Source organism: Cervus elaphus, chromosome 15 (assembly GCF_910594005.1).
Source record: "Cervus elaphus chromosome 15, mCerEla1.1, whole genome shotgun sequence".
Classification (NCBI taxonomy): domain Eukaryota; kingdom Metazoa; phylum Chordata; class Mammalia; order Artiodactyla; family Cervidae; genus Cervus; species Cervus elaphus.
In genome coordinates, this window is record NC_057829.1 from 9264740 (window position 1) to 9283914 (window position 19175).

The 19175-nt window shown below is 40.5% G+C and overlaps 1 protein-coding gene across 1 annotated transcript; it reads left to right on the forward strand.

Moving 5' to 3' along the window:
- Positions 1–15992: 15992 nt before the first annotated feature.
- On the forward strand, positions 15993–16729 carry LOC122709038 (DNA-directed RNA polymerase II subunit RPB4). Its single transcript, XM_043926086.1, has one exon. The coding sequence runs from the start codon at positions 16007–16009 to the stop codon at positions 16433–16435; it is 429 nt and encodes a 142-aa protein (XP_043782021.1). The 5' UTR covers positions 15993–16006; the 3' UTR covers positions 16436–16729.
- The last annotated feature ends 2446 nt before the right edge of the window (positions 16730–19175 follow it).

The following is a 19175-nucleotide window of genomic DNA, read 5'->3' on the forward strand; positions in this document are numbered from 1 at the left end:
TAGTTCATCAGGCACTCTGTCTATCAGATCTAATCCCTTGAATCTATTTTTCACTTCCACTGTGTAATTGTAAAGGATTTGAGTTAGGTCATACCTGAATGGTCTAGTGATTTTCCCTACTTTCTTCAATTTAAGTCTGAATTTGGCAATAAAGAATTCATGATCTGAGCCACAGTCCACTCCCAGTCTTGTTTTTGCTGACTGTGTAGAACTTCTCCATATTTGCCTGCAAAGATTTCTATATTGACCATCTGGTGATGTCCATGTGTAGATTCTTCTCTTGTGTTGTTGGAAGAGGGTGTTTGCTGTGACCGGTGCGTTCTCCTGGCAAAATTCTATTAGCCTCTGCCCTGCATCATTCTGTACCCCAAGGCTAAATTAGCCTGTTATTCCAAGCGTTTCTTGACTTCCTACTTTTGCATTCCAGTCCCCTATAATGAAAAGGACACATATTTGGGGTGTTTGTTCTAGAAGCTTTGCAGAAACTCAAACCAGGTGCCTAGCTCACAGAACTTTTTAAGCTAGTGGCCTGTGTGTCCATGCATTGGCCCATCTGTGAGCCTTCATGTCATCACAAGTTGCTTAATAATAGCTCTGCTTCTCACAAACAGTATCAGGATCTCATGAACTCTCTCCACCTAATCAGCATCAGTCCTTGCTTACTTTCCAAGGCTCCAACTTGAGGAGGAGACCCTGTGTTAGATTCATCGTAGGCAGATGAAGCATACCAAATCAGAGACACTGAAAATAGTGAGTCAATATTTTTGGAATAAAAAATAAAAAAACTTTTTTGGAATAAAGTTTGATACAGGATATGGGAAAAAAAGAACCCTCAAAGTCTTCAAATTGTCAGAACTGTGTTCCTACACTGTTTTAGTTACAACTTGGGGGATAGGTTCAAGTCACCTTATTTTCTGTGTATAGAACTTACAGAGACTTAACCTGGCCCTAAGGAGGACAAAAAGAATGCCAGAACAAAAAGAGGGGCAGAGCTGATGATGGCCAAGGTGTGAGTGAATACTTAGGAGATGATTGTTGCTCCAAAAGGCACTGAGCATGCTCTGTACATTACATCTAATGGGAAGATCCCCACAGAAAATTGTCTGGGTGATATTATGAGTTGGGTCCTCTAAAGGCTTGACATCTATCAAGATCACTCCATCTTCTTCTGTAGTCTCTCCAGGAGGCTATTCTTCCACCTACAGGTGTATGGCAGGTGAGAAGGTCCTCCCTTCCCCTGCCCCCACCCAGGAATGAGTGTATTTCCAAGCACACAGTCTAAAGCAATGGGCTTTTAACTTTTCTGATTGCAAAGCCCTATTAGTGAAAAACACTGGAGCATGGGCTTCCTGGGTATTATTACGAATATAAACAAATATATTGCATTATGCACACTTGCTCAGAAACAGAAAACGTAACAATGGGAAAAGACGAAATGAACTAGTAGAACTCCTGCAACTCCTGGGTTATGTCCTTTCTCAGATGCAGGCAGAGACTTCCGGGGAGAGGCTTAGGGAGAGCCATAGGGCTGGACCAGGTCTCTGCTGTGGCTCCCACATGTTGGGTGAGGCTATCTGAGGTTTGACATTTGGCCCCTGGGGTAGGAGGGATAGCAGGTAGATTGGAAATGAGGGCAGGTGGCCGCCAGGCTCTCCAAGGGGCAGGGCTGAGAGGGAGTGCTGATGCAATGATCTGGGTCTTGTATCAACACAGATAGTAGGGCTTGGGAAAGTAAAGATACATCATTTTTGGAAAAATAAATCAAATGACCATTGGAAATATTTGCATGAGATGCTTCTGAGAAGCCTCCCATCTCACTCTTCACTTGTCGCCTCTGTGTTGTGTGTTGCATGGGCGTGTGCTCTTCCTGGATGCATGTTCTGTCTGGTTTTCAAAAACATCCTATTCACAATGATGTCATCACCAAACAGTCTCCAAACTTGGGACATTTGGTTTTTTGTAAATGAAAACCGTCTAATTAAATTAATAATTTAATTCATTCTAATTTAAACTTTACCACTCCAATTTATTTGCCCTGGGATTAAGAGGTATAAATTATTTTCATGGTCATTCCCTCATATTATTACAAAATTTTACAATGATTCCCTTTTCTAAGATAACATCTATAGGACTATTGACAAAGGTTTCCTCCTTGCCCAAACTCTAGCCAGGCTTCTCTGAGCCCAGTGATCATTTATGTCTATAAAGACTTGAAGAAAAACATACTTTCTAACAGCTCAAGGCCACATCCATAGGGTGACCCACACACATCTCCTGAAAGAGTCTGCTCAAGACTGCAAAAGAATTTACCACTTGTTCCAGCCAATACCTGAAGATAGAGCTCCTATTGTCCAGCTCTGTGGAAGGGTAGGAGCTTATCTTGCTAATGCCAATTACAAACCCGGATGGTTTCATATGGATCCACCCTCTCCTTCTGGTATTTTGTGATTTTCCTTTCCCTGACTACACCTGTTTCCTCATTTCCCCTTTAGGAGACCCAGTCACATGGGTACAAATCAAGGTTGAGTTCAGTTTCCTTTTACAATAGTATGTTACTGATTAAAACCTGTCCTTACCACATTAGTGTCCAGCTTTATTAACATTCGACACTATTTAAGCCAAAAATTGGTTAACTGCAGTAGATCACAGCATAGACAAAATAATCAAACATGAGACCTTGCTGTTGTTAACCCCAAGGCCTTGTGGAATTTCCAGGGAAGGGCAATTGCCCGATACAGACTTTATCAAGATGCCAGCATCAATCTCCATATTAAATATCAATAAAGTTTAAATTTTTCCTTATTTTTCATTAGTGCATGCTCAGTCATGTCCGACTCTTTGTGGCCCCAAGGACAGGAACTCCCCAATCTCCTCTGCCCGTGGAATTTTCCAGGCAAGAATACTGGAGTGGGGTGCCATTTCCTACTCCAGGGGTTTTTCATTAGACCAAAAAAAAAAAAAAAAAAGTGTTGATTGACCTTCTAGTATTTTTTTTTCCTTACCCATGCCCTGATGCGCACATCATAGTTTTAGGACCCCTGATCTGAAGACCAAACTTCTAGGCAGGGGAGCCAAGTTAAAATTCATGCCCCACAGTCCTAACCCCATAAGAGGTAGATTCCAGACAGGGTGACTCAGACTCTACCCCAGTCACCCCGGCCCAGAAATGCCAGGCTCTCTCCCAGACTTGGCATCATGGGCACAGATGGCATTCCCATCAGACAAACAAGGCTTTCTTGGACCCACTGGCACTATGCCCAAGGAGATGAAAAACACAAGCAGGACAGACTCAAGCCACTCTTGTCTTCTTAAAATAAGCAATTCATTTTTTAGGGAGTGAGAGCTATTTTTAAGAGCATGAGTTACTTGGCAGCTGTTTCCAAAATGGCTTCCACAATTCTAAGAAGCTGTGATTCATCCTTTGGCTTGGCAGGATCCTGGGTGCATGGAAATTCCAGCGGGAGTTATAAATGTCACTTTTCATGCCCAGGGGTTCACAAAGCCCTCTGTGAGGCCAAGAACCAGAGTCCACAAATTCCACGACAATGGCAAACAAGAGCCTGTTTTCAGCTGGCTATTGGTCAAACACTCTTGTGTTTCCCAGGCTCCTGTCCGAATCACATTCACAAGCACAGGAAACCACTGAGGGTTCTGAATCTGCTCCCCGGGCATTTGGAAGGAATCACTTCCTCACACATTGTTTTCTGGCAGTTCCTTGTCCTCACATTTATTTGTATTACTTTTTTCTTTTATTTTTATTATGCAAATATATTAAGAAAATAAAAATATTCATAAATTTATTTTTATTTTTGAACACTTCAATTATTTTTACTTGCTCTTCATAAAATAAAGTATAAAAAATTAAGCAATATAAAGGCATGAAAAATGAAAAATCAAGTCCCAAAACAGACAACACTTTCCTCACGTTAGTCACTATTTGGGTTTTTCTGATTTTCCTTTTTATGTGAGTTTTTTAAGATTGGTGAGGTAACCACTATTACCATTTTTTGAGATATGTTTTGAGAGATTTTCCAAGCATACACATATATATAAAACATATATTTATGTATTTATTATATTTATTTTTGTTTTCCCCTTCTTAATGGAATCATACTATGCTCACTGATCTGCATTCTCTATTTTACACATTTAACTTTGCATTTCTTTCCACACTGACACAACTGCCCTTATAATGGTTGCATAGTCTTTCTTTTATAGAAGCACTATAATTTATTTAATTGCCTTACATTAATGGAAATTTGAGTTGTTACAGGTTTTCAATATACAATATGAAACATTCACACACTTAGCAATCTCAGCAAATTGGTAAATTTCTAGTCACGGGATCATTAATATGTGAGTTGTAGATTGGCTAAACATCACCCAAACACACTTGGAGAGAATTTCACCTTAATAATCCCATTCCCATCAGCAATGAAAATGATGTTTAATGGACTTTAAAATTTTTTAGATTGTATTTAAATACACATAACCTGAAATTTACCACCTTAACTGTTTTTATATGTATTATTCAATGGCATTACATACATTCACATTGTTGAGTGAATGTACTCACCACCATCCATCCTTGGAATTCATCTTGTAAAATTCAAACTGTATCTATTAAATAATAACTCCCCATTCTCCCTGCCCACAGGCCCTAGTAAACATCATTCTACTTGCTGTCTCTATGAATTTATTTCCTCTAGGTGCATCATATGAGTGGAATCATGTATTTGTCCTTTAGTGACTGGCTTATCTTCAGCATCATGTCCTCAAGTTTCATCCATGTGGTAGCAGCTGTCAGAATTTCCTTCCTTTTGAAGGCTGAATAATATTCAATTGTATGGATATGCCACATTTTGTGTATCCATTCATCCACCCATGGGCACTTATTTAAGGTATTTTAATATCCATTTCATCACAAATTTTCTGACACTTCAGTAATATAATTTTAAATGGAGAAGTTTAAGAAAAGCATACTCTGTAGTCATAGGTGTATAGTCCCCTGCTTCCCCTCATAAATGAGAGGGTAATTATGCTTTGCCCTTTTCCTACACAAATATTTTGGAAAATTCCTTCACAGGGGAGGTGCTGTCACCACCCTCCTCACTGAACTAGAGGATTCCAGTTTCAACCACAGCCCAAGTGGTGAGTACCAGCCCTGTCAGCCAGTTAGAGGAAGGCATTTGGGCCATTGCTAATACTCAGAAGAGAACATTGAATGGCACGATTCTTCTGGTATCATATGTTTATGCATTTCTTTCTTAATTTTCATGAAACATTGCAAAGAGATTTAAGAACTGCAGTCAAAGTATCTGCAATGAGATCTCCAGCCAATTGCCTGTATTCCGAGAGATGTTGTAAGTTTAAACTACCCCTTGACCTGGGATTTCCTGGTGGCTCAGATGGTAAATAATCTGCTTCCAATGTAGGAGACCCAGGTTTGATCCCTGGCTGGGGGAGATCCCCTGGAATAAGGGCATGGCAACCCACTCCAGTATTCTTGCCTGGAGAATTCAATGACAGAGGAGTCTGTTGGATGTACAGTCTTTGGGATCACAAAGAGCTAGACACAACTGAGTAACTAACACTTCCATGACTTTGTCAGGTTAAATTTGGAATTCATTTTGTCAAATTCGCAGTGGAATTTTTATCTGAATAAGTCTGTTGATTTTTTAAAAATAAAACTTTCCTCCCATATAGAACATGAAATATTTTCTTAAATTGGAGTATAATTGCCTGACAATATTGTGTTAGTTTCTGTGGAACAACAACATGAATCAGCTGTAAGTATTCATTCCCTCCCTCTGGAGTCTCGCTCCCACCCCCGCCACCCACCCTTCGAGGCCATCACAGAGCGCCGAGCCGAGCTCCCCGCGCCACACAGCGGCGTCCCACCAGCTGTCTGCCTTACACTTGGTAGTGTATATACATTAATGCTGCTCTCTCAATTTGCCGCACCCTCTCCTTTCCCCTGGGGTCCACAAGTCCATTCTCTACATTTGTTGCAGCACTATTTACATGGAAGCAACCTAAATGTCCATCGATGGATGAATGGATAAAGAACATATGGAACACAGAATCACAATCCCTTCTTACTGCCCCCAAACTCCCAATTCCATCTCATGGTCAGACTAATAATTGGCAAAAGTGAGATGGAAAGCAAAGTACAAATGTATTCCAGCTGTTGCTTATACAAACCAATAAATCTAACTTTCAAATAAAGCAAAGAAAATTATTTTCAGCAATAACTGAATAGAAATAGGGTACTATTGACATTATTTTTGTTGTCCTTAAATGTCAAGCTTTCCTACAGGTAATGCCTCGTAAGTCTTTTTAAAGGCACCTGGAAATAGACAAGGTACATTAGGCTGAGTGAACAATTGAGGCTTTGAGCCGCACCTGGCACAGAGCAGGCAGGTACCAGATAACCATTTGCTGAAGAAAGGGATGAAATGCCTAACAAGCCATGTTACAAACCACAAAACTTATTATTCTGACACTGGGTAAGAATCTCCATATTTAAAGCCACAGGCTTTCCTCCACGGACTTTTTGTCAAAACAGAATACTTTAAAGGAGCTACAATATTTCACTAAAACTGATCTATAAAGGATGTCAATAGAAAAGAACCTCCCAGCACATCACTTCATGTAGTTTACTTACAAGTTTGGTGTTTTTATTTTTTTCTTTCAGAAATATATCTGGTGCCAAACACAGTATACAATTACATCGCATTTCCTCACAGATGGTTTCCTGTTCTTTAAAAAAATTTTTTTCTAGTTACCATTTTAATCTATTATATAAAGTTTTCTTAGAAGAAAAGGTGGCCATTCTTTCAGGAAAATGAACAAAGAATGACTTTTGTGAAGGGTATAGGCTAAAGGAAATTAATAACTTCCTAGATGAAATTAGAAGTTTTTATTTAGAACTTCAATAGAAAAGACATCTAGAAAGTAAGAAGAAAATGGTTTTCAAGGTCCACAAGCGCTCTGAGGTTGCCCAGCTTATGTTAGGCAGGGAGTAGACAGAACAGCTGGGTATGAATCTGCCAAACACCACAAAAAAAAGCTGCCTTAGCAGAGGCCCTTCTCCCTCAGCTAGGTCTGTGCAGATAGGTACTCACTCTCCCCCTGTGACTTGGATATTGGGGAAGATTCTGCAAAGTACTCAAGATAGCTGCCTTGTGTTATTGATGGCCTTGCATCACTGAACTGAGACGGGATTGAGGAGCAGGCAGAGTGCAGGGAGCAGAGCCCAGGATTCTGTGGAATTGCCAGGTGCCCAAAACAGAACTTTTGGGGCAACCCACTCTGTTGCAGTCCAGCCAGTTGTGTTTGGATGTTAACTGGCACATCCTCACAGCAATGACATGAAAGAGAAATAGAAAAGACTCTGGAAGCTTCTGTACCCATTAATCTTTGCTCCATTTCAGAGCAACTCACATTTCCCCAAGTAAACGGCTAAAGGCAATTTGGAAAAGTTTACTTGTAGACTTGTCACCTGATGCGAAGAGCTGACTTATTGGAAAAGACCCTGATGCTGGGAAAGATTGAAGGCAAGAATAGAGGTGAGTGACAGAGGATGAGATGGTTGGATGGCACCATAACTCAATGGACATGAGTTTGAGCAAACTTTGGGAGACAGTGAAGGATGGGGAAATCTGGCGTGCTGCAGTCCATGTGGCCTGAAAGACTTGCACATGACTGAGTGACTAAACCACAACATCAAGCATTATTTCTTTAATATTGGGCTGGCCAAAAAGTTTGTTCTGGTTTTTCTGTAAGATGTTATGAAAAACCCAAACTAACTTACCCAATAGATCACAAATGGATCAAGGCTTTATTCAAGACAAAAAAAAAAAAAAAAAGAAGAAGAAGTTAAATGACATTTCATGAAAAAGAGCTTAATGACGTTAATTTAAAGAAATTAGTGAAATTTAATTGAAAGTGAAAGTCGCTCATCCATGTCCAACTCTTTGTGACCCCAAGGACTATACAGTCCATGGAATTCTCCAGGCCAGAATACTAGAGTGGGTAGACTTTCCCTTCTCCAGAGGATCTTCCCAACCCAGGAATCAAATCCAGGTTTCCCACATTGCAGGCGAATTCTTTACCAGCTGAGCCACAGGAGAAACCCAAGAATATCAGAGTGGGTAGACTATCCCTTCTCCAGCAGATCTTTCCGATCCAGGAATCAAACTGGGGTCTCCTGTATTGCAGGCAGATTATTTACCAACTAAGATATGAGGGAATGAAATTTAATAAGTGAAATTAAATAGTCAGGTCTTTTATCTCTATAGCAACAATCTTTAGGAAACCATAATCCACAAAGAAACTCATAATGTCCTACTGAAAGCTGAACTGAAGGGCTCTGAGTGGTTAGCCATGTTCACTGCAGATCAAAAGATGCATATGAAAGCTCTTGTCTCACTTTATGGACCCTTCACTGCTGTAGCTTTAACTTGATACTCTCTCTCCTGTTCCTTTAACGGGAGGACTTCACCTACATCCCAGCAAGAAGGAAGAAGTGTTTGTTTTCTCAAGCCCTCTCGCGTCCTGGGCCTGCTTATGCCTGGACATGGGTTTTGCCTTGCTCTTTCATCGCTAGACTTTGCTTAGGATTTATGCTCACCAGGAGACAGAGGAACAACAGAACCAGACAAAAGCCCTCTCCCCTCCAGGCTGGCACGGGGGAAAAACAAACATGGTAGCACTTCTGTGCAGCTTTTGATCAAATCACAATGATTAGGCACTGCTCTTTGTGGCCAGAGCTGAAAATAGCAGATTTGGGAGGCAAGAGCCCACACGAGAGGGAGCGAGGTGGGCCTCAGCAGCAGCACGGCCCCCCAGGGATCGTAATTAGGGAGAAGTTCCTTGGAGGGAGAGTGACTGATGTAGGTGGCTGGTACAGCGAACCATCTCCCTGCTTCCCCGTCCTCCCTTTTCTCCCAAAATAATGGAAAGTGATTTTATTAAACATCATTAACAGCCCAGTGCTTGTCTCCGCATTCTCACGGACACTTGCCAGCCAATAGAACTTGGGTTTGGCTAAACAGGAGGAATGAAGCCTTGGTCACGTTGGCATTTCAGCTCCACATTGGCAGTTCATCTCCCACTGCAGAACAGCAGACTGCAGGTCCCCCTGGAGTGACTGACACTGCGGGCAGTGGGATCCCAGGTCCCAGAAACCGATTCCATAAGATGCACTGGTGCCAAGCAAGGTAACAGAGACCTTTTTAATGGCGGTCATTATTTTCTAAAGTTTTATATTGTATTAGCTATTTTTTATATTCCAGTGATTTGACATCTGGGGCCTTGCTGACCTGTCCCAGGGTTAGGGAGTTGCTGGAGAAGGTGACCAACTGATCTGGGAGCACAGCTTTTAAATACAAAATATCAGCCCACCATCTACAACCTGACCACCTCCTCCATGGGGGTCTCACACTCAGGATCACTATTCCTCCACCCTAGTGGCCCCCGGGGCCAGGACCGGAAATCCAGGGCCAGCCCTTACACCCAGAGTCCACTGAAGTGATTCAAATTGGCCAGTCCTGAGCCTGCTGACACTCCCTCACCCCAGAAGCCACAGTAAAGACCCCCTTCTGTGTTCCCCCTCCCCCTGCCTCCTGACCACCCTGGTGCTTCCCTTGTGCCCTGAGTAGCATAACTGCCCTTCCTCTTGGGAGCCAAGGGTGACAAACTCTCTTTTCATTGGCGGCTGTCTCCTGATCTGTTGGCCTTACTATGTTGTTGTTGTTTAGTAGATGTCATGTCTGATTCTTTGCAAACCCATGGAGTGTAACCCACCAGACTCCTCTTTCCATGGGATTCTCCAGGCAAGAATACTGGAGTGGGTTGCCATTTCCTTCTCCAGGGGATCTTCCCAATGCAGAGACTGAACCCGAGTCTCCTACTTGGCATGAAGATTCTTTACCACTGAGCCGCCAAGGAAGCCCTGGCCTTATTATACTTTGCTTCTTTCAAATTAATACATTACGTTTTAGAATAAATATCAGCCCAGGTGTGTCCCTAAGGATCATGGTGGTATTTCCACAAGAACTGAGTCTAGTCTAGGCATATGGCACCAAGAGGGTCAGTGCTGGGACAAGGAAACCTGGGCCGGTCATCAGGGTCTCATTTCCATGGGAGGTTGGGGAGGGGCTAGGCCAGCTCGCCTGCACTTCAGCATCCAGCCCCAGAGGGTCATGTGGTTTCTGCTGCAAGAGCTTTACTTGTTTATTTGTTTGTTTTTAAAATATTTTTGATGTGGACCATTTTTGAAGTCTTTATTGAATTTGTTACAATATTGCTTCTGTTTTATGCTTTGTTTTCAGTTTTTGTTTTTTTTTGTTGTTGTTGTTTTTGGCCAAGAAGCATGGAAGATCCTAGCTCCCTGACCAGGGATCGAACCTGCAGCCCCTTCATTGGAAGGCAGAGTCCCATCCCAAGGACCACTAGGGAAGTTCCAGGGTCCCTGTTTTATTTGTGAGGCCCAAACTGTTCTTGATGGCCCTGGGCTTCCAAGCAAACTATTCCAAAAGTCTTTCATTATTAATAAAAAGACTTGTCATGATTTTTTAAAATTTATTTATGTGAGTTTGCTGTCTGGTCTATTACTGCTGCTTTGGGTGTTTTTAAGTATACTCAGGCAACCCTGCAATATCTGCCATGGTCTCCCTTATTTGAGCTTCAGGTTTACAAAACCAGCTCTACAGAGATCGTCTCCTTTCCTCCCTCCCTCCTTCACATTATTTATCTTTCTAATATTTTTAATTTTAAAAAACTCAAAAGTTTTTAGAAAAGTCAAGAAAATCCTGAAATACACATCTGTGTCTCCTTCCCAGATTAGCAATCCTCATTCATAATGTTTGTTTTGTCTTTTTTTTTTAAATAAATAAAATGAAACATGACAAGTAAAAAACTACAGATTCCTTCATCTTCTATTCCAGGCTAGTCATCTGCCTTTTTCCTAAAACTAACTATTGTTATCAATTTGATATATGTTTTTCTAGTCCACTTTTTTTTATAACTTGGCATTGTGTACACATGAATCCCTGAGCTAGAAAAGTATTGTGCTTTAAACTTTTGCATAGATGGTTTCATACTATGAGCAGAAACCTGAATCTTGTTTAGTTTTTAAAGCTCTGTTAATATCATCTCTTTCAGTATTTTTTAATGATTATATTGTATTCCATCATATGAATTGCCACACTTGCTTAGACAATTCCTTACTATTTCTGTGATGAAAATTCTTCTGTGTGTCTCTCAGGCAGATATGCCAGACTGCTCTTGGTATAGTCATGAAGCAAGAGTTTGCTGGGCCTGAAATTAAGCACAATTAAAATTTATATAACTACTGTCAAATTTTTCTCTGAAGGGGTAGCACTGGTAATTCTCTTTTCCATGAATTTTCTGCAAGGTCAATGTCTATTCATAGCAGCCTGTTAGGTGTCCAAAATTTTTGGAAAAGTAAGAAAGAAATGCACATGAGTTTGTAAAAGTCCAAAGTTCTACTAAATAATGATAGGAAACATTACCAAGTTAACTGCTACCTTTTATTACATAAATTTCTGTCAAGATACAGTGTCTACATATTTGAAACTGTACAACGTTTGATACCCAGGCTGTTACTTCCAACTCTTATCCACAACTGTGTCACTAACACTTATCTTTCCATCCTCTCAGCTTTAAGAAAATGTCCTTACCTCTCCATTCTCCCTGTCACATCTAACACTTGCAGGACCTGGATCTTATAACTATACACAGCTCTTCAGAGATTCACTTCTGGAGTGTCTGTCAATGTCTCCTTCTATAGCTGTAGCCACACAACCCTTGGACTTTGAGACACTAGTCTTCCCAGTTCTCAAACTGCACGGCTTGATCTTTGTCTCATCCTTGCCCGTAAATGGCCCTTTGACATATTCTAGTTTATTCTTGTCCTCATGGTTTAGGCAAATTTGAAGGAAAAATATCTTTAGCTTTCAAAAATATATATATTAATCCCAAAGATACTTTCTTCCCAATCAGAATAAAAGCAAAAACACACGATGGGATTCTTACTTGCTAATCACTCACTCAGCTCTACCTGAAACAAAAAATTAATGTTAGAAAATAATAAATATAGTAAATATACATGGCTTACTTTTTTCACATGTATTAATCTTTTTTTTTTTTTTTTTTTTTTTTTTAGTTTTTAGCCCGTCAGCATGTGGGTTTTTCCCAGACTATGGATCAAACCCATGTCCCCTGTATTGCAGGTAGATTCTTATCCATAGGACCACCAGGAAAGTCCTACAAAATGTACACATTTTAAAAACCACTTTAAAAATTTTTCTTACATTTTCTTAACAGACCATAATTTACCCACCTTTAAGCTTAATTTGTACCTTTTTTTCATTCAGTGATCAATGAGGACCTTAGATAAAAAGAAATCCCAAGAAAAAAATGAATAGACTTGAAATTCTTCAAGTGCTTACATGTATTGCTTAAGAAATCCACCAAGCATTCTAACATGTACACTTTTCACAGCAGGCTCAGATGTGTGTTGAAAAATACCGTGGTATGATATACCCTGACTAAGAAAGGGCATACCAAAGGCTATAGCATTGATTATTTTAGCTCCTGGCCACTCAAAGAAATAGGTATAATATTTGTAGTGAATCAGACTTCAATTGCTATGTCTACATCAACTAGATTCAGCCAGAAAGCTTTTATTTAAAAAGCAGGGTCTTTATAAGCAGGGTCAGAAGCCTTTGATCTGTAGATCTGTATCTCTCTTTTTAATATTTTTCTTTTAATATCTTGACAAGCCAGGTGACCAACTTTCCTGGTTTGCCTGAAACTGAAGAGGTCCCCAGGACATAGGATTTCCAGTTTTAAAGCTGTGAAATTTCTAAGGAAATCAGAATGAGTTGCCTACTCTATTTTTGGGATTACAAATACAATTAGTTTCCTGCCAAAATCAGAGAAAGCTCAAATAGGTGAGGATAGAAGAGAGAAGCTGATTTGGGGGAATCTCATGAGGCCACTCAGCTGTGAGTGATGTCAACATATTGCAAGTCTAAAGCAAGATCAGAAAGTTTGGGGCATGATTAGTCAAGGTGGAGAGGGAATGAGAGTCAAGGTCAGACATGGGCCAGGTGTGCCTAAGATGTCAGAGACCCCGCAGTCAGAGACAGCATTAAACACTTCCACATCAAGGCTTCTCACTGGCTCTTCCTTCTTTCTTCTCTTCCTCAAGGACATGATATCAAACAGCCTGAATGGGACGTCAGGGGCTGGGCCATTATGTACTAGAGCTAGGCTGATGTAGTATATTACATAGAGTCATCCTTGCAAAACGAGAACTTATTTCTTGTTGTTTTTTATAAGACTCAGTCCAGTCTTCCAAGATCTCAGACTCATTATGGTTGGTACAGTCAAGGGCTTTAAAAACAATTGGTAATAAGCTTACACTTGCCTAGTACTTTTAACTTCTCAAGGCACTTCACATCTGTTTTCTTTTATTATTTGCTCTATAGCTCCAGGAAGTACATAGAGAATTATCAGTACCTCTTTTTTGTAGGTGAAGAAAATGAAGACAGAATGATGATAAACATGATTAAAATTCCAGGGCTGTAAACAGAAGAGCCAGTCTATGTATTCTAATTTCTAATCCTCTCCTAAATTAGGCTATGCCCTTGATAGAATACAGAAAAGATTTTTGTATCTGAAAAAATCCTAGAGATTATCTAATTCTATGGCTTCAGGCTTTTCAAATTGAAGAGTCACATTGTCAAATAAAATCTTACATAGAACTCAAATAAATAACACAAGTGGAACACCTCAGATTGGAAAGACAGCCTGGAAATCTCTCCAGTAGCCCTTTTCCCTGTGAACCTCTTCCAACCTCTTTGGAACTCAGTTTGGAAACTAATGATGAGGTCCATCCCATTCATTTGCCAGAAGAGGACAAGCCATAGAGAGGTAACTAGGATGTGCCTCAGTTACCCTACTGGTTAAAGGTAAAACTGGAATGAGGCCCTGTGGCTCTGGACTCTCAGTTCATAGCTAACTGTTCATCATTACTTGAGTTTCTTATACTCTTCCACATCTAAGCAACTGTCATAAGCTGTGTTCTTTTTATTTTTAGAGTGTTTACTTAATCATTTTTTTCAAAAAACTTTTTATTCTGTATCAGGATATATAGCCAATTAACAATGTGATAGTTTGAGGTAAACATTGCAGGGACTCAGCCATAGATAAAAAATGTATCCATTCTCCCTCAAAGTCCCTTCCCATCCAGGCTGCCACCTAACGTTGAATGGAGCTGCACGTGCTAAATTGTAGGTCCTTTTTGTTATCCACTTTAAACATAGCAATGTGTGCATATCCATCCCAAACTCCCTCACTATCCTTATGAAGGCCTTCCCCCTTCATCAGCTATGTTCTTATTTAAATTCTTTTATTCCCCTGACTTCATCTGTGATTGCTTATTTTTTGTAGAGCAAAGTTGAAACTGTAAACAAGCGAATTGCTTCACACTTGACTCCTTTAGCTTGTTTTTAATTTAGTGGAATACTTTCCAAGCATTTCAGCAATCACATGGGTAAGTTACCATAGACAGTATAAAATAGTACACTTGGCAATCGAAGCTTATCAGTGTCAACACATAGAACAGAGAAAAAATTTATCAAGAAAAAATTACAGCGGTATCAGCAAAATGGGAGAGTAGGTAGCTCCAAACTTGCATCCTTCCACAGAAACGTTAAAACAACAAGCAGAACTGCCAGGACCAACACTGACAGAACTCTGGAAGACCGTCAAAGGCTTATAGAAGCCAGTAAATGCTGAATCAAGAAAAGGCAAGTTAAAAACAGTAGGAAAGCTTCGTGGTATTTTTACTTGCCCTTGCTCCACTAGTTCAGTAGAGGTCTTGAGAATAGCAACTTACATTCCCAGTGTGGGAACCTAGTTTCTGCTTTTGGAGATAACTGAGCAGATATTTTTTTAAAAAAATTATTGTGTTTGTCTCTTATATTCTGTATGGAGGCTACTTGAAGAACTGACACAAGCTGTTCATTGTTTTTTTGCCTGTCTCTGTTTTGGAACTCACTCAGGACTTCCCTGATGGCTCAGACTGTATAGAATTTGCCTGCAATGCAAGAGACCCAGGTTTAATCCTTGGGTCAGGAATTTCCCCTGGAGAAGGGAATGGCTACCCACTCCAGTATTCTTGCCTAGAGAATCCCACAGACAGAGGAGCCCAACAGGCTATAGCCCATGAGGTTGCAAAGAGTCAGACACAGCTGAGCAACTAATATTTTCACTTTTGGGGGCCTGAAAAGCAGCAGGCATTGCTCAACAATATAGTAAAGTGAATGAAAAACTTGCAGCTGCAAAATATTGTAGTTGGGACCAAAAAATAGAACACCTAAATTTTGGTAGACTTCCCTTGTAGCTCAGTTGGTACAGAATCCGCCTGCAATGCAGGGACCCAGGTTCAATTCCTGAATCAGGAAAATCCCCTAGAGAAGGAAATGGCAACCCATTCCAGTATTCTTGCCTGGAGAATCCCATGGACAGAGGAACCTGGCAGGCTACAGTCCATGGGGTCACAACAGTCAGACACAATTTGGTGACTAAACCACCACCAAATTTTGGAAGGAAAAACTGGAGAGAGTTTCTTTTAGGATATAGGTCATTCAAAAGCAGTTAAGTACACCAAGAAATCTAGAAAGCTACATGCATGCCAAAGGAAGGACATATGCTCAGAAAAGACTTGAGGCAATCCTAAACTTTCAACTTCAGTTTATTTTTAAGCTCAGTGGAACCAGGAAATGAAAGTTGAGGCAAAGTTGTAAGAGCCTTACTAAGTGTTGAAAAAGTTCATCAACACAGAGCCATCTGTAAGCCAGGAAAAGTGTGCTTGGGTTTTGTTTTGGTTTTGTTTAGTTTTTTGCTTTTTTGTTTTTAGTTCTTGATATTAAAGGAAATCATAGGAATACAGGTTCTCTGCGAGAGGATGGCGGCAGGCGGTAGCGATCCGCGCTCTGGAGATGTAGAGGAGGACGCATCACAACTCATCTTTCCCAAAGAGTTTGAAACAGCTGAGACGCTTCTGAATTCGGAAGTTCATATGCTTCTTGAGCATCGAAAGCAGCAGAATGAGAGTGCAGAGGATGAGCAGGAACTTTCCGAGGTCTTCATGAAAACTTTAAATTACACTGCCCGTTTCAGTCGTTTCAAAAACAGAGAGACCATTGCCAGTGTCCGTAGCTTGCTGCTCCAGAAGAAGCTTCATAAGTTTGAGTTGGCCTGTTTAGCCAACCTTTGTCCAGAGACTGCTGAGGAGTCCAAGGCTCTGATCCCAAGCCTGGAGGGGCGGTTTGAAGACGAGGAGCTACAGCAGATCCTTGATGACATCCAGACCAAGCGCAGCTTCCAATATTAGTCTCTAGACAGCACTGCTGCTGGGGAGCTACGTCACATCCCAGCCCAGTGCCCCTCGCTCAGGGTCTAGGGCTGACTCGCACAGAAATTCTGTGGCAGAAGACACTTGGCCTTCCTTTGGATAGAACAACCCAGTGCTTTGTTTTGGTTTAGGTTGCTATTTCAAGCTTGACTATTGGCCAGTGATGACCTGTACAGCCTTGGCGAGGCCTTGCAGTAGCTGCTCATGGCTGTGTGAGCTTGCCTCTGGGAAGGACGAGGTGGGGCGACGTGCATATAAGCAACACTACTGACTGCCTCATATCATGGTCTTTGGCCCTTGTGTTCTTTTGATTCCTAACATGCCATGTTTTAGTATCACAAAAAAAAAAAAAAAGGAAATCATAGTCAAAACCCTAGCTGAGCTCAAGCTAAAGGAATTTCCAGGACTGCACACAACACAGAATACAGTTTTGGTTAAAGGAGCTTGAAACTGTCACTAAAGAAACAAATGTCTGAGGCTCCAATAATCAAAAGAGTAAATCCTGGAGAAGGGAAAGAATGTGGTTTTAAGGGTTATAATATTATAATGTTCAAACGTTCAGGTTTCAGTAAAAAAAGGAAAAGCATATAAGGAAACAGGAAAATAAGGCTCATTTGAAAAATAAAACATGGAGACAAACATTCTCTGAGGAAGAGGAAGTTCAGTCATTGGACTTAGTACACAAAGACTTTAAATCAAGTATCTTGATTATTTTAAAAGAGCTGTAGGAAATCATGGACTAAGAACTAAAGAAGAATATGAAAATAGTATAGAAGCAAAGTGAGGATATCAAAAAAATGTGTAGAAATCAGAAAAATGGGCCATATAGAAATTCTAGAGCTGAAAAGTCAAATAACTAAAATAAAAATCCACTAGAGAGTTTTGATTAGTCAGGATTTTTCAGTTTGCATAAGATGATGCATTTTGTATACATATATATAGCAAATATTGATATAATTGAAGGCAAGAATACCAAGTTTTACAACAACGGCTGGAGACTTCAATATAACAGTTTCAGTAAAGGGTAGAGCATAGACAGAAGATAATAAGGAAAAAGAGCATTTTTAAAACATTCTAACCCAACTACTTGGCAGCTCAGACAGTAGAGAATCTGCCTGCAATGCAGGAGACCCAGGTTCTATCCCTGGGTCAGGAAGATCCCCTGAAGAAGGAATGGCTACCCACTCCAGTATTCTTGCCTAGAGAATTCCATAGACAGAGGAGCCTGGCAGGCTACAGTCCATGGATTCATAAAAGAGTCAGACACAACTGAGTGACTAACACACACAACACACCTAACAGATATATATATTTATATGAGATTATATCCAGCAATAGCAGCAGATTAATTCTTCTGCGATACAAATGGAAAATTCTTCATGAAGGACCAGGTATTATGCACAAAACAATTTTCACATAATTAAAATAATTGAAATCATGAAAAGTATCTTTCTGACAATCATAAAATGAAGCTAGAAGTCAGTCGGGCTTCCAAGTGGCTCAGTGATAAAGAATCCACCTGCAGTGTGGGGGATGCAGTTTCAATCTCTCAATGTGGAAGATCTCCTGAAGTAGGAAATGACAAACGACATGATCTTTTATATAGAAATTCCCAAAGGATCCACAAAAGAACTACTGGGGCTAATATATGAATTCAACAAAGTTTAAGAGCAAAACGTGAAAATCAATTGCAATTCTGGATAACTGACATAAAGAATCTGAAAGGGAAATTAAGGAAAAATTCTATTTGTAATATCATCAAAAGAATGAAATACTAGGATTAAATTTAACCAAAGAGTTTATGTATATACACACACACACATATATATACGTGTGTGTGTGTGTGTGTGTGTGTGTGTGTGTGTGTGTGTGTGTGTGTGTGTGTGTGTATGTGTGTGTGTGTGTGTGTGCATGCTCAGTTGCTCAGTCGTGTCTGACCCTTTGTGACCCCATGGACTGTAGCCCACCAGGCTTCTCTACTTATGGGATTTTTCTGGCAAGAATACTGGAATGGGTTACCATTTCCTTCACCAGGATATCTCCCTAACTCAGAGACTGAACTCATGTCTCATTCATCTCCTTCATTGGCAGGCAGATTCTTTAACACTGTGCCACATGTGAACCCCATCTATATTAATATGTTGTTGTTGTTGTTCAGTCACAAAGTTGTTTCTGACTCTTTGAGACCCTGTGGACTGCAGCATGCCAGGCTTCCATGTCCTTCATTTTTCCTGGCGTTAGCTCAAACTCAAGTCCATTGAATCAGCGATGCCATCCAAACATCTCATCCTCTGTTGCTCCCTACTCCTCCTGCCCTCAATCTTTCCCAGCATCAAGGTGTTTTCCATTAAGTCAGCTCTTCACATCAGGCAGCCAAAGCATTGGAGCTTTAGCTTCAGCATCAGTCTTTCCAATGAATATTCAGGGTTGGCTTCCTTTAGGATTGACTGGTTTGATCTCCTTGCAGTCCAAGGGACTCTCAAGAGTCTTGTCCAGCACCACAACTCCAAAGCATCAATTTTTCAGTGCTCAGCTTTCTTTATGGCTCAGATATCACATCTGTACATGTTTATAGGAAAAACCATAGCTTTGACTTTATGATTTTTTGTCAGTAAAGTGATATCTCTGCTTTTTAACATGCTGTCTAGGTTTGTTATAGCTTTCTTCTAAGGAGCAAGAATCTTTTAATTTCATGGCTGCAGTAACCATCTGCAGTGAT

Coding starts and splice junctions, on each gene's coding strand:
- LOC122709038 (XM_043926086.1), top strand. CDS start 16,007: ATGGCGGCAGGCGGTAGCGATCCGCGCTCTGGAGATGTAGAGGAGGAC.